At 29.6% G+C, this 17431-nt stretch overlaps 1 protein-coding gene across 1 annotated transcript; it reads right to left on the reverse strand.

The window, feature by feature from the left end:
• Positions 1 to 333: 333 nt before the first annotated feature.
• LOC130933018 (non-specific phospholipase C3-like) lies at positions 334 to 16993 on the reverse strand. The gene is made up of 4 exons (XM_057862505.1): positions 16282 to 16993; positions 3139 to 3545; positions 1735 to 1905; positions 334 to 808 (listed from the first exon to the last, which is right to left on the reverse strand). Exons 1-4 carry the CDS (start codon positions 16941 to 16943, stop codon positions 468 to 470), a joined length of 1581 nt encoding a protein of 526 aa, XP_057718488.1. The 5' UTR covers positions 16944 to 16993; the 3' UTR covers positions 334 to 467.
• Positions 16994 to 17431: the final 438 nt, after the last annotated feature.

Consider the following 17431-nt stretch of genomic DNA (forward strand, 5'->3'; position numbering starts at 1 on the left):
TAATATTATTCATCCATGTATCATTTACTCTATCATCATTATAAATAATACACTTTAGTTATTGACTTTACATTAAGTAATTTATTTTAGTTTTTAAAATTGAATATCAAATTTAAAAGTTTTTAAAGACTAATTTAAATGTTTACTAATTAATAATTATACATATAGCGATATAAAACTCTAAAAGCAATCAATTAACACACACAAAAAATGTGAAAAGATTAATAAAAAGAAAGAAAATTAAGTATAATTCTTACTAAAAGTGAGAAACATAATTTAGTTATGCTCAGCCATCAGACTATTATGATGAAATAGAAATGAATACACAAAACATTATTATTCAGCACATAGAGACAAATTTGATTCTCAAAGCCATATAATTGTACACACAAATAAATGACCGCAAGAATAACGAGGTATCCCAGTAGAAATGATTCATGGTTAAATAAAATGCGCAATATATTGAACTATGGATCACAAACTATACAAGACAACAACTTCTGAAAGAAATTCTTGGAATTTGGTGGTGTTGATTTATTCTTATCAGCACAATCAACAATTTGAGATCCATCAACTCCACTTTGCTTTGCTTTGTTACACTCATCTAAGAAGGTATTGAATGCATCTTCAATATATTTAATTGCGTCCAAAACAGTCATGTTCTCAACTAACTTGTTAGGGTAGATGCTTTTTTTGTGATCTCCATTTAAAGTTGCTGCCATTTGTACCAATTCTTCCTGAAACTCGCTCAGCTTCGCCTGTTCTTGAGCACCAACTTCTCTTAATTTCGCCGGTTCAGGCAATTTCTCTGCCAAAATTAATCAAAAACTTAAAATACAATTTTTTTCCTTCTAAAATATATAGCCTACAATTTTTCTTTTGTTATTTTCAAGTCTTGAACCTAAAACTTCTTATTTAAATTATAAATAATTTATTATGTCAATTAATTTTATGAGAGCGCTTAAAATTTTATAAGATTCTTTAATTTTTTTTATATGTTGGCTCTTCGATATACGACTATATTATCAGCCACTAAAGTTAGCTATCAGTATAAAATACATGTTAGAATATAAATATATATTGAAAATAAAATAAACTATTTATGTATTTATACCCAAATATATTAGTAATTGATTTTGGTATACGAATAGCATTTTTAAATAAAATTTTATAAGATTCTTTACTTTTTTTTATATGTTGGCGCTTCGATATAAGACTTATATCGATTCTACAAAATTCATAACACAATATATTTTTTTATTATGGTATGTGTACGTTAAAATCAGTCACTAATATTAATCACACCAGTATAAAATATATGTTGAAATACAAATATACATTGAAAATAAATTAAACCACAGATGTATTTGTACATAAATATATTAATGATTGATTTTAGTAACTAATTTTGGTGTATGAATAGTATTTTTGTATTTTTTTTATTAGATGTATGTAATTCTATTTGAGCATTATTATATGGGAAAATTTTGGGAGTCTGCACATATTAACAATTTTGGCTAGTAATTAGCCGAGAGAAACAATAAATTGTCTTTAACAAAAAAAAACATTGTTTTATATGTATAAATTTTGGTGCTATGAATGCAAATGTGTTAATTTTTATGTGTATAAATTTTGTAAATAAAGATAAGTAAAAATTATTATTGACCAAAATAATGACAGTATTTATTAGTCATGTAGTATTACTGTTGTTATATATGTATTTGTTTCCTTTACCTGGACAATCTGCTCGGGGTGTAGATAAGGTTAAAAGAGAATCAAAAGTTGCAGCCCATGCATCACGTTTAGTGAGGAATTGAGGTAGCTTGTATATCTTCTTAACAGTTGCTGCTATTGAAGAATGTTCATACTGTGATGTAGGGAATGGTCCCAAAGGATTGTGTAACACTGCATACATACATAATACAATAATATTAATCTTTACGGCATCATCACAAACACAAGAAATGTGAATTAAATTAGTAATACTCATCGTTGAGTTTAAATCCAATTACACCTCATGAATATAATATCAAACTTCAAATCATGGTTTTGCACCAAACTGGACTAATTAATTGGTTCAAGTAACTTATTCGATTATGAAAAAAAAAAATTATCGACAATAGACCAATAAAATACTAAAATTTGGTCTGACTTTTATTAAAAAATGAATTCAAAAAAATTAATTTTTAAATTTTTTTTCAAGATAATATATATGTTTTATATAAATAACATATATAGAGTTTATGACTAGTAGTTAAATAATTTTAACAATATTTAAGAAGTATCGTTCAAATTAAGATAACATTTTTTATCTTGAAACAATATTCTTTAATTTTATTTTTTAATTAAAAAGTTCTCAAATAATAAAGAAAAAGTTATGGTAGCCATCATACTCATAACATATAAAAAAATAATAATTCTATATAGTCAGTAAATATTATTATTTTTAGTCAATAATAATTTACACTCATATTTATTTACAAGAATTTTGTATATAAGAAATATATAATTTGCACTTATATTTATTAAAATTTACATACATAAATTAATGTAATTTACATCTATATTTTTTAAAATTTATGCACGTAAATTAATAAAATTTATTTTTTAACAACAATTTAATATTGACATTAATTAAATAATAACAAAAAATACTAAAAATTACTTATTTTAAAAATTTCTCATAAAAAAATATATTATTATATTGTATTCAACTCTTGAACCTCTTAAATCATTGAACTTTTGGTTTCAAAGCTACAAAAAGGATTAAGTATGATTTTGGTTTTTAAGGTATAGGCAAAAAAAATTTTTGTCCCAAAATTTGGTAAGAAGAAAAATAAAGAAGAAGAGTGTTTCTCAAGGGGGAAGGAAAGAAGAAGAAGAAGCTGTCTACGATGCCTCCGCTTTCGCCGCCAAAAATTTAAAACCAAGTTAAATCTTAGAGATGATTTTAAAGCCAAGTTAAACCGTAGGGATCATTTTGTATGGAAAAAAAATGTTAGAGACGGAAAAAAATTTTCGACCTATATATTAAAAGACCAAAATCATACTTAACCCTTACAAAAACAAACGTATCACAACATATTTGACCTTAAGAAATGGCTCACATATAAAACTCCACATAAATAATGCACTAACCTTTGCCAGGCTCAATCCATGGAGAAATAATGATGGCAGGAACCCTAACACCAAGCCTATCAAACTTGAACTTGAATGGATCAGGACCAACAATGTCATCAGGGCTAGGAACTCCTTCAACAGGAGTTGGAACATGATCATAGAAACCTCCATGTTCATCGTATGTGATCACAAACAGAATCTCATTCCACTGAGGGCTACTCCTCAGTGCTTCATACACCTCCTTCACCAATTTCTGTCCCTCTCCCACATCATGGGGTGGGTGATCATCGTTCGCTGGATTGGATAAAACATCGAAATATCTTGGTTCAATAACAACGTAGTTTTGTAACTTCCCTTCTTCGCAGTGCTTCTTGAATGAATCAAATGGGTGGAAGTTGTCTATGTATTTTAGTTTCCTAAGATTCCTGAAAGCAATGAAATGGTGAATTTATTAACAAAACTATTAGAATTAGTTAACTAGGTTTAGCCACTGCTGCATCCAGAAGATTTGGCTATTAGCAGAAGAAGTTGGTGAACAAAAATTTTCCATATCCAAAAGTTAGAAAATTTATGATGAATGATTATCAGTTGATTTTTATTGTGGTTTTATGATTCAGTATTTTTTTTGTTTCTAAAGTATTAGGCAAAAATTGAAATTGTTCCTAAACTCTTTTTTAATCAAATGTATTCTCAAGGTTAGAAATCATTTTAAATCATTCTTTTCTACTCCAAAATTATTTTTTGGACAAAATTATTATTGGCAAAAATAAAATTAAAAAACCCTTACTACCATAAAATATTAGACTATTCCATCAATTTTAATCTTTTTTATTACTTTTACATGTCTTTTTAAATATTATCAAAATTTCTAATTCGTTTTCATTATTTTCAACAACAATCAGAGGCAGATTGATGGGACCTAAGGTGGTCATGGTCTTCCAAAATTTTTCAAAAAAAATAAATAAATAGTAATAATTAATACTAAATATTTTTTTATATATGATGTTAGAAAAAAAATATAGGTGGCAGAATTTTGTAAATTAAAATAATTAAAACGGTAAAACCTACAATATGTATTGGGTATTTGGATTGTTGTTTATTACTTTTCTTTTTTTTAGTGGCTCTAATTATAGATTTGTGTAGACTTTTGGTCTTTTCATTCCAATTTTTTTCTATACCAAAACTAACAAGACATATGAAGAAAAATCTACCATTGAAGATTTGAAGTAGACAATGAAATATTAATTACTGGATACACAACAAAGACTCAAAAAGGTATATCTCAATTTTTTAAGTTAATAACAATATCAAGTATTATTTACATTATTTATTTAAAATAATTTATTTATTTTCTTTTTTATAATGGACATACAGTGTTTAAATATTAAAGTGAGAGGAAAAGAAGAGATCAATTGCAGGTTGGCCTTTATCAGAGTACACAAAAAGCAGCCTATAGGTGAGAAGTTGTTGCACAGTCTAAAAATTGGCTCAAACGTCCCACAGCATAAGAGATATCGGATCTAGTGTTTGCGAGGTAAAGGAGTCGGCCGATGAGTTGTCTGTAAACAGTATTGTCTGTTAAAATGGTACCTGATTCCTTTGAGAGTTTCTGACTATAATCAAATGGGGTAGAGAGAGGCTTGCAATCTAGATAACCAAAATTTCTAAGAAGGTCCATGGTGTACTTCCGCTGATAAATGTGAATTCCAAAGTTAGAGCGTGCTACTTCCATTCCCAAGAAGTATTTGAGATCACCAAGATCCTTTATTTTGAATTTGTCATCCAAATTTTGCTTGATGGAATTGATTTCACCAATGTCATTCTCGGTTAAAACCAAGTCATCAACATATACTAGAATGGCAGTGAAGCTTTCAAATTGTTTCTTGATGAAGAGTGAATGATCATAAAAAAACTATTTATAACCAACATCCACAAAAGTCTGAGTGAGCTTAATGTTCCATTTTCTGCTTGCTTGCTTAAGCCCGTATAGAGACTTTTGCAATTTACAAACCAAACCTGGTTGTGAAACAACCAAACTGGGTGGTATCTTCATATAAACTTCCTTGTCCAAATCTCCATGAAGGAAGGCAGTGTTGACGTCTAGCTGTTTCAAATGTCATTTCTTTGCCGCTGCTAATGCTAACATTACTTGTAGGGTAGTCATTTTGACAACTGGACTAAAAGTATCACCATAATCTACTCCTTGCACTTGAGTGAATTCTTTTGCAACTAACCTCGCTTTGTACCTCTCTATGGTGCCATTGGGATTGAATTTTACTCGAAAAATCCATTTGCAACCCACAGACTTCTTATCTTTTGGGAGTTCAATGAGACACCAAGTTCTGTTCTGATCTAGAGCTGTCAATTCATCTTGTATTGCCTTTCTCCAACATTCATGTGCAGCCGCTTCCTCATAAGTGCTAGGTTCTGGATTTGAGGTGATGACTAGAGAAAGTGACTTATATTTTGGGGTTAGTTTATCATATGACAAGTGTTGTGAGATAGGATATAAAGAGTTAGAGTTGACAAAATTGCTAGAGTGAACTATGTGGATTATCATACAATGATAGTCCTTCAAATAAGCAGACAGCTTCTTGACTCTTTCAGATTTTCTAGTAATACAGTCATGTGTGATGTCAGAGTGTTGTGATGCAGGTGCATTATTAGTGTGTGGTGTGGTAATGGGTACAATGGTGTGTGAGAAAATTAGTGAGTGCACTGAGTTTGGAAAATGCTCATTTGAATATGTGAGTGTGGTATGTGTGGGTGATTGCAAATGATGTGTGGATGGTATATCATATTAAAAAAGATCAATGCATTGTGGAGTACGAGTGAGTACCACAGGAATGTCAGTGCTAGTGGAATGTAAAAATGGAAAATGAGTTTCATAAAAAGTTATATTTTTGGATATGAAAATTTCCTTTAATTTTAAATCAATAAGTTGAAAACCCTTTGTTCTTAATTTAAAACCGAGAAAATCTATTTTTCTTACTCTTGGGTCTACTTTTGTTCTTGAATTTGTTAATGTGGAGGCATATGCAAGAGAACCAAATATTCTTAAATAGGAAAGATCAGGTAAGTTACCATACAAAAGCTTGTAAGGACTAGCATTATCCAGGTTAGTACTGGGCAGCTATTAATTAGGTGAATGGCATGAGCAACTACGTATTGCCAAAAATAATGTGAAATTCCTGATTGAAATAGCAGTGCTCTAGCAAAATCTAAAATGTGCTAGTATTTTCTCTCTACAATTCCGTTTTGCTATGGTGTTTCTACACAAGAAGTTTGGTGTAAAATTCTAGTTAATGCAAAAAAGAATTTTAGAGTAAACTCTGGCCCATTGTCAGTCCTTATACACTTAACTTGTTTTTCAAATTGTACTCTGACAAAATTTATAAAATTAATAACCAATTATGATGCTTCAGATTTGGTTTTCTTACAAAAAATCCAAGTGAATCTGCTCTTGCCATCCACCACAGTAAAAAAATACCTGTCCTTCATTGGAAGGGACAGAAATAGGACCCCAGATATCCATATGAATTAAGTCAAAATAATCTTTTATTTCAGTTGTACTAAAATTAAAAGATAATTTCTTTTGTTTTGCAAAATGACATGAATTACAAGAAATTTTTGAAGCAATACAATCTATAAAAGGATAATACTTCTTCAGAAAAATCAATTTATGCGTGGATATGTGTCCTAATCTAAGATGCCAAATGTTGTTGTACTCACTGTGTGAAGGTGTGATGGGATGAGTAGTAGTCGTAGTTGTCGCCAATGAAGCTTGCTTTGTTGGAAGAGAGAGAAAGTGAGAGAATTCCGGTTCTCTACTCATTGTATATAACCCTTCTATACACTTAGCAATGACAATCATCTTTGATGTGGATCGATCTTGTATATCACAACACTTATCATTGATTAACATTTGACAATGTAAGTTTGAGGTTAACTTTGACACAGAAATCAGTTTAAAATCAAAAGAAGAAATGTATAAAATATTTTTGAGAAAAAAATTTTAGAGAATGTGATTGTGCCAATGATGGTGCTAACAGTTTTGGTCCCATTTGGCAATATCATACTGATTCGAGCAATATTTTGAAAGCTTACAAAATTTTTAGTCAAAAGTCACATGATATGTTGCACCGGACTCAATGACCATAGTGCAAATTTTAGAGTGATAATACTCATAATTATCGCATTAAAATCTAACGCAATAGTTTTACTTAGAATGGAAGTTTGAATAAAATTAGTCAAAATTTGATTTGCATTATGAGGTTGTTGCTGCACACTTTTGTCTTTGATCAACTCTAACAAGGCAAATCTTTGCTCTGGAGTAAATCCAGATATTGATATTTCAGTGTTCTCTTTGAGGCTGAAATTATTTGTCACTGAGTATATCATCATGCCTCTCAGTGATCATGTTATTGATGGTGGTGTTATATTGCTGCTGCCATTGATAGAAATGGGAGGAGTACCCATGCTTCTTCTAGCACACATCTTTTGTGTGGCCTTACTTGTTACAATGAGAGCATGTCAATGTAGCTGCACGACCTCTACAATAGGAGGATCTGTTTATCATGTTTGCCATTTTTGAGAAATCAATGAATCACAGAGTAATAAAGATTCAGATCTTCTTCCTTCCAACTCGTTGATCGGAACAACTATGTTCACAAAAAAAGAATCTTGTAAAATAGCCTCTCATCAAACTCTATTGGATGAGTTTGAAGGAAGAGGTAAGAATGAGGAAAAGAAAATGTCGAAAGAAAAATTAGGGATAGAAAGAAAATCGTAAAATTGGAATGGATCTCAATTCACAACTTTTTTTTTTCAATTTGATTCACAGCTTGGTTGCTCTCCATGCTCACTACACCATGGAGAAAATCTCATACCCTAAACTGTTCAAGCTATGATGTTGATGGTTTGATGAACCAGAAGGGATTAAAAGAGGGATAAAAATAAGTTTTTCTCATTGTTGAAGAGAATGAAAAATTCTCCTTAGAAAATATTTGTTGAGTTATTACACTTTATATACTATGTATTCTTTATGCACTTTCACTAAAAAATAATTACAATGGTAAGCCTATTATTGATAAAAAAAAAATAATCTAGGTAACACAAAACTCACTAGAATTATTTTTGGGTGAGACTTGGAACAAAAAATAAGGTAAATCAATAACTTTATTTTTGGTTATTATACATTTGTGTTTCTAAAATTATTTGTTATTGCTCAGTAGGTTTTATATATTTTTTTAAATAACATATATGCAATTTTTTTTATTTTTTTATTTTTGCTAGATAATTCAAGTTAAGTTAAAAATGTCAAAGATGAAAATAATTCACTCATTTTTTAAGAGAAAAGAGAGAATATATGATGAATAAAATTTAACTTCAAATTCTTTGAGTAATGTTCAAAATATTATTGAACAACCTAAGATACAACCTGTGACACAATTTGTTGAGCAAGATATTCAACCACCTGCTTCCAAAATAACAAGGACTGAAATAGATCAAGTTAACATTGATACATTGATGCGTGATCCCGAAAAACGTTCCCAAATTTAAAATTATCCTATCAATCAATAGATGAAACCCATAGAGCATATATAAAGTTTGGACCATATCAATTTATTATGGATGAGTACCTTCTTTCTGGTCTTGAAAGTCATGCTCATCGTTTCAATGCTCATTGATTTAAGAGTTTTTCTTGACTATAATATTCGTCAGAAGTGGATGCTGCATTTTGTTTTCTATGTTATTTATTTTCTAGAAAATCAAGTCCATTAACATCTGGAGGATTTTGCAATTGGAAAAAAGTGAATAATGAAAAGGATTGTGCATTTTTATCTCATGTGGGTAAATCTCTTAATTCTCCTCATAATATTACTGGTAAGTCTTGTAAAGATTTGCTTAACCAATTATGTCACATTGACAAAGTATTAGCTAAGCAAATCTCACAACAAGTTTTTAGCAATATATTGCATCTTAAAGCTTCTATTGATACTGTCAGATGGTTAACGTTTTAAGCTTGTGCTTTTAGGGGACATGACGAGAGTCATGGGTCTCAGAATCGAGAAAATTTTCTTGAAATGTTAAAATTATTATCTTCTTACAATAAAGAAGTGGATGGAGTTGTCTTGGAGAATGCTCCTTAAAATGCAATACACACATCACCTTCTATTCAAAAGAAAATTCTACATATTTTTGCTAGAAAGGTGCAAAATAAAATTCACAATGAGATTAGTAATGTAAAGTTTTGTTTGATTGTTGATGAAACTAGAGATGAATCTAAAAGAGAACAAATGACACTTGTTGTTAGATTCGTTGATAAGTATGGATTTGTCAAAGAAAGGCTAATAGATGTTGTTCATGTCAAAGATACTACTTCTGTTACTCTTAAATAAGAGATTTGTTCTACATTATATCATCACAATCTCAACATTCAAAATGTTCGAGGTCAAAGGTATGACGGGGCTAGTAATGTGCATGGAGAGTGGAAATGATTACAAGCTTTAATTATTCAAAAATGTCTTTATGCATATTATGTTCATTGCTTTGCTCATCAATTACAGCTAGCTCATGTTGCTACGGCTAAAGAAGTTGTTGATGTAGATGCTTTTTTCAAAGTTTGAGTAATATTATCAATGTTGTGTGCTCTTCTTGCAAACGCAATGATCTTATCCAACTGAAATTTTTCATTTAGTTGCAATTAATCAAATTGAAACAGGAAGAGGAGCTAATCAAATTGGCACATTAAAAAGATTAGATGATATCAGGTGGAGCTCTCACTTCAACTCAATTTGTAGCCTTTTACATATGTTTGGAGCAACAACTTTAGTTCTGAAAGATTTGGCTACTAATGGATCTACATATTCTCAACGTGGTGATGCTACTTATGCTCTTAAATCTTTATTATCATTTGATTTTGTTTTCATTTTGCATATGATGAAAGAAATCATACAAATCACTGATAAACTTTGTCAAGCATTGCAACAAAAATCTCAAGACATTTTGAATGCTATGCATCTGGTTTCTAGTACAAAGTCATTGATTCAACAGTTAAGAGATAGTAGTTGGGGAGCACTTTTGGAGAAAGTTAGTTCTTTCTACAATGATCATGCTATTCAGATACCAGATATGAGTGTTTCTTTTAGTGACATAATTCGGTCTCGTCGTAAAAAGGATGTTGTTACTGTTGAACACTACCGTGTTGACATTTTTACTAGCATGATAGATTTTTAATTGAAATAGATAAATAGTAGATTTAGTGAGTAAGAAACTGAGCTCCTCATATTGAGTACATCTTTGGATCCTAAAAATGCTTTCAAGTTATTCATTGTTTGCAACATATGCAATCTTGCAAAGAATTTCTATTCTTTAGATTTTTCTGAGCAAGAGAGGATTCAATTGGATTATGAGTTACAACATTATGAACTTGATGTGGTTAAAGTCCCAGATTTTCAAAATTTGTCTACTATTGTTGAATTGTGTCAAAAATTGACAGAGACAAAAAAATCAAAGAATTCTTTAATTGATAGATTAATTTGTCTTATTTTAACTTTTCCTGTTATAACAACAACAATTGAACGGACTTTTCCAGCGATAAAGATTATTAAAACAAGGCTTTGAAACAAGATAGAAGATAAATTTTTAGCAAATTATATGATTGTATATATTGAGAAGGAGATTGCTTCAAAATTCACTTTAAAGATGATAATTGATGATTTTAGTTCCATGAAGCATCGTCAAACAAGTTTGAAAATACCAAAATCTTAAAGTATGTAGTTGAATATTGACTTTTATATAATATAATTATTCTTTTGATATACAAATCATATTTTGTTATATTATACTTTAATTTATTTTATATTTAATTGGTCCCTTCTTATAAAATTTCTGGTTCCGCCATTAACAACAATAACTACAACAAATAATTTAGTTTAATTAAAATTTCATAACAAAAATTGAGAGAAAGAAATAGATGGGAGGAAGTGAGACAGCGTGATGATGGCGCCGATGGAGGAAGAGAAAGTCACTGCCACCAAACAACAAAAATTAAGAAAAATAAATAGATGGGAGGAAGTGAGACAAAGTGATAATGGCGCTAATGGAGGATTGGAAAGTCACTGCCATCAAGCAATAGGAGGAAGGTTGTTGGAGGTCGGGAGAGGGAGAGGGAGAAGGGGTGGTTTCTAGTGTGGGTGTTGCCGTTTGTTCACTGCTGGTGCTATTGGAGTTTCTCAAGTGTGGGTGTTGTTGCTTTAATTGTTATTATAGCTACTGCCATTGTTGCCACCAAGCTCTTTTATGGTTTGTCGAACTAGTTCTGGTGATACCAAAGTCTCTCACCAATTTTGATGCTGCTATAAAGGATTTTACCGTCACTGAACTGATTGTGATTTCTAAATTGTGCAAAGCTTTTTCCATCTCTTTTTAATACTCCACTTTTTTTGTTTATCAATTCACAATCCAAATTTAAAATTGAGTGTTGTTGCTGCCATTGTCATTCACTACAAAAAAAACGCTAAATATCGACAGATTGACTGTCGAATTTAGGATTGGCTATTAGCGACGGGTCTACCAGCAATGAATCAGGCAACAAATTCGTCCGATAAAAAAAATTACCGTTGGATTAGATTTTTTGTCCGTAAATATGCCGAAAATATTTAGAGGGAAGAACAGAAAATTTAGCGCATTTTGTGTCGCCGAATTTATCGACGGATTAATGAAACATAGTATTTTGCCACGCACAATGGATTACTGTCGGATTTATCCGCCTCTAAATCCGACAGTAAAATTGGCCCTAAATTAGAATTGTGCATCCTCTCACTCTCATTTTGGAAGACTCTCTCTCTCTCTCTCTCTCTCTCTCTCTCTCTCTCTCTCTCTCTCTCTCTCTCTCTCTCTCTCTCTCTCTCCAAACCATCTCCAATAGTCTTTCCGTCAGTGCCAGCTACCACCAATAGCCTCCAAAGACCGCATGGACTGGTCGCTACCACCATCAACTTGTATCGCGTGGATCACTGTTGTGCTATCGCCGATTTTGTCGCTGCTCGTCGGAGTTGCCTCCTTCCTCCTTTTAGATAGGTTGTCCTTCTCTCTCTTTATATTGTATCCTACTTTACATTATTTTTTAATTAAAATCCTAAATTTAACCCTCCAAATTAGTTACACCATTGCTACTGCACCATACATGCTGCTTCTACCACGACAAAAAAGTTTTTTGTGCTGCCACTGTCTCAAGTAATTTATTTACTAAAAAAATTAGAATAGTTAAATCTTAAACCCTAATTTATATAATTTTAATTAAGATTATTGGTAAAAGAGTTGGAATTAGTAATAGAGAGATAAATTTTTTTAAGAGTTATAATTATTTTTATAAATTTGTCCAAAAATTATATTTATAATATTAAGGACGATTTTGGAGAAAAATGATAAGGACTAAAAAAGTTATTAACTCTTTTTTGTATTATCCATATATAAATATAAAATAAAATATTATTTTAATTATAATACTTTTATAACAAATAAGTTATTTCTAACTATTATTTTATGTTAACAAATATTTCTATGAACACTGTAATAAAATTTAAAATTATCCTTTACTAATTTTTAGATGAATTTATTTTTAATAAAAATAATAATTTATATTTTATTTACATTCTTGTTCCTCTCTTCGTCCTACTATTATTAGTGTCTTTTTTCATTATGTGTCTCTTTTTTTCTTCTTTTCTCTGAATATATATAAACCTTTAAATTTAATTTTTTTAATTTAACTCTTATATTATAGGTATATGAAATTAAAAAATTATATTCAATTTTATACTTTAAATTTAAGAATTTTTAAAATTTATTTTGGTATAGATTTATGTTATTTGTATTTATTTATAATTTAATATATTATTTTATTATAATTTAGTTATTCTGATTAAACCCACAGTTAAATTAATTGAACTTCTAAACTAATAAATTAATGTTAGAATGATTCGATAATTAATTTAGCTTTCAAAATCTTGAGTTTTATATCGTTAAAAACGAAACTTTGTGAAAGATCAAAATCTCCTATAAATTATAAATAAAATTTTTTACAAAATTAATTTATACTATTATTTAATAAATTTTTTAATATTAAATTTATATTGTCCAAAACTAATATTATAAAAAAGAGTCGAATTGCATCTTTGCTGCTAGTGTTACTACGGAAAAAGAGATGACATGATACCGAATATAATGGAGTATAGGGCTGGCAATGGGTAGGGTAGGGTAGGGTTTGGACCAAACCCTAACCTTACCCGCGGGTTGAAAATTCTATTAATACTCTACCCGCGGGTTGAGAATCTCTCAACCCTAACCCTACCCGCACCCTAAAGTTCTAAACCCTACCCTACCCTACCCTACCCGCAGATATATAAAAATTTTTTAAAGTAAATATAAAATTCAATCATGTCAAATTTTATACATATTAATGACATAAAAAATAACAAACTAGTACTCTAAATTACTAAATTAACTAACTAGTTTAGTGGTTGTTTACTTATTGTAAGTCATTACATAAGAAAGGTTGTAGGTTCAACTCTCACTTCTTTAACTATATACCTAATTTTTATAAAATATGTGTTATATATTTGAGGTACGGGTAGGATAGGGTAGGGTACACCCTAAACCCGTACCCTACCCTACCCGCAGGCATACCCGGACCATACCCTACCCTACCCGCAGCGGGTAGGGTAGTCTACCCTACCCGCAGCGGGTTGGATACCCGCGGGTAGGGTATGAATTGCCAGCCCTAATGGAGTATGGCTTGCATATTTAATGTCCCCCACATAGCACATTCATATAAGTTTGCCAGGCTGGCCGCTGGCAACATATATATCTATCTGTAATTAAGAGTGACAACTGACAACGGATAAAATAGTGTAAAATTGGATTTAATTCTAATTTTATTTATAGATTGAAATTTTTATATAAATTTAATTATATTTTATTTGTGAATTGAAAATACCTTAATTTTAATTTTATTTATTTTTAATTCGTGAGTATTCAATTTTATTAATAAATTGATAATAATTTAAAATAAAACTGATTTTATATAAAAAAATATATTAAATTATTAATTAATAATTTTTTTAATATATATATATATATAATGTGAATTAATCGAATAAAATTAAAGTTTAATCTGTATTTTATCTGACCTAGATAAAAATTTTATCCAACTAAATTAGATCGAATTGAATATCTATAAATAAAGTGTATGTTGTCAACTCTAACGGAACAACCCACTTCCACCATTATTTTACTTGGAACAAGAGATTCCACCAAATCATTGGCGCCTAAAGTATATTTATATATTTCGAAAAAAAAATCATATGAATTTTTAAGGTAGATTATTGCATATGTATCACGTTTACTTCAAAATTTGTTCTTCTTTTGAGCTGTAAGCCAGTAAGGTTATATTTACTAAGAATATAATAAAGTTTAAGGTACAGCGCATGTCGCCCATAAATGTTATTTAAACAGTACAACAACAATACTATATATATGATTGCGGATGCGTTAATATTCTTTAATGTTAATTTATGTATCAAAATCAATATCATACAATAATTACTTTTAATCTATACAGTATTATTATAAAGATAATAATATATAGTTGTCCGGAAAATTTTCACTATAACTTAGTGTGTTGTGTGTTTGAAAATGTTTTACTACCATACGGTTTAACACTTATAATATAATTATTGTAGGAACTATCTAACTATAAACAATATCACTCACATACCTCTCTTTAAAAAATATAATATTTTAATTTATTATTAATTACATTTAAGGTGATTTTATATAAATTATATCATAATTATACATAATTTTTTAAAAATTAAAGAATTAAATTAGGTAATATAATTAGGTAATATATTTTTAAAGAGAATAATTAGGTAATATATTTTTTTGAGGACACATATTTAAAAAATAATTCTAATAAAATAAAATTTTATGAGACATATAAGTCATAGTTAAATGTATTATTATTATTATTATTATTATTATTATTATTATTTGGTATTTGTATAGACAATAACATATTAATAATAATTTTTTAAACACATATATTTCAAACATAAATACAAAAAAAAATTGCACGATGCATACACTATTAATATAATTATTGAAAAAGATTTTAATTATATCGGTATACAAGTATTTCAGTAATTTTTTAACCGTTAATCTTAATTATATATATTATATATATTTTTTATAATTAAGATCAATGATTAAACCTTAAACACCAATATAACAGTACATTTGACAATTTTCCTAATTATTGTAGGAACTATCTAATTTGAGGAAGTTAATATTACTAAAAAAACCTTTAATTAATAAAGGAGGAGAATAATATAATCATTTTTAGTTAACAAATTGCTCGTGATTGGTGTAAGTGTGTAACTCTTGGGTTGTTGTGGACCTCAGAAATTGTATTTATATGTATTATTTTTTGGTATATTATTAAGTGTATATTTTTTTTTTTGGGTATAACAAAAAATAATTTATTTATTTTTAATTATTTTTTATCAATTAATTTAATATCATTGTGAAAACTTTACGCACTGAGATATACACAAAAATGTATATAATATTCTTCATCCGTTATATATATATTTAGTTGAAAAATAATATTTATGCCATTTTTTAAATATATATATTGTACGTACATCTTACTTATTATATAATTAATATATTATATAATTTATTTTATTCATACAATAGTTTTATTTAAATAATATTTTATGAACATAAAATTAATTTTATTTATGTTGTCAACTTAAATTATATTTATATTTTAATATTCAATTTTTTTCAAAAAAAATTCAAAATTAAACTAAATTGATTTGTTTCCCCTTCAAAGAAGATTAAGCCTCACTCCAAACTCCCCTAATTTACCAGTGTTAAACTCAAATTCTAATTATAAAATTAGTATCTCTTAATAGAATTTAATTTTGATGCAATGAGCATTCATGGGATTAATATAAAAAAAGTAGTTAGATATGCTTGTGAAATTATTCTATAGACATCAAAATTAATTTTTTTTTTCAATAATAATAATAATAATTAAAAAAAATCTCATAGCAACGAAGTAATTATTAACGAAGAAGAACAAGACGAAACCTGTAGAAAAGCGTGATGGGTAGTGTCTGATAATAAATCCCAAAACTGAATCCATTCTCATCCAACGAATCAAATATCGTTTTCTGCGGCAGCCCTCCAACTAACTTCCCAGTGTCGTTGTTTGTCATTCCATACGACGTCGCAGAGTGCACGTACAGCCTGTTTGGTTGCGTCGCCGCGGGAACCGACGCAAACCAACTGTCGCAAACCGCAAACTCCTTAACCAACTCTGCATAGACCGGAACCCGGTCTGGTCTGAACCCATTCATAACCGCCTCCGTCCTCGGGGGCAGCTCCTCGTCGCCGTTCTTTGGCGGCTGCCTCGCCGCATTTTGAACGAAGCCTTGCATTGTCGGCGGCAACTTATTTGCCGCCGAAGACTCACTCCATGGCTCTCCAAAGATTTGCTCGTAGATATCTTGGACGGCATGTCCCGGGTCTGGATCAGCGTTGGCGGACTGGTCTCCAAATTGAATTCGGTTTGAGTTTGGGTCGGAGGTAGAAATCGGATTTGATTCGGAACCGGTCACGCCATCGATTTCCGAATAGAGGGACTTCATCCAACCAAGGATGTGGTCGAAGGAGCGGTTCTCTTGAACCAAAACGACAACGGTTTTGATTTTGGAGAGTCCTCCATTGTTGCCTGTGCTGCTTGAAGCCATGTTTGCGGGTTTGACTGTTTGGTGTATTCTTTGATTTAGAAAGAGATAATTGAGCGGGTAAATGTTGATTTAGATCACCTACCTGTCACACGGTTTTATATTTTGGTTTTTGTGTCTTCCCAATAACAATTGGACACTTACTTTAAAATAAACCTATAAAATCATTAAATTAATAATGAATAAAAATTTAAATAAATATTTGAACAAATTGCGTTATATCTCAAATGATATAATCTCTTCATATTCACTTAAAAATTACAGGTTTGAATTTCATTCTTAACTTTTAAAAAAATTTAATAAATAGACATCCAATTCTTAATGTATGATAGGACATGAAAAAGAAAATGGCAATGAGACAAGTGAGCTCAAGCCACAAAATAATAAAATTAATTTTTTACTTATGAGTTATGAAAGATAAATTTTTGCGCGTAAATTATTCAAATTTTAAAAAATTTAAAATTTTTAAATAATTTTTTAATATATTCTAA

This window comes from Arachis stenosperma, chromosome 6, assembly GCF_014773155.1.
Source record: "Arachis stenosperma cultivar V10309 chromosome 6, arast.V10309.gnm1.PFL2, whole genome shotgun sequence".
In the NCBI taxonomy this organism is placed as follows: Eukaryota; Viridiplantae; Streptophyta; class Magnoliopsida; order Fabales; family Fabaceae; genus Arachis; species Arachis stenosperma.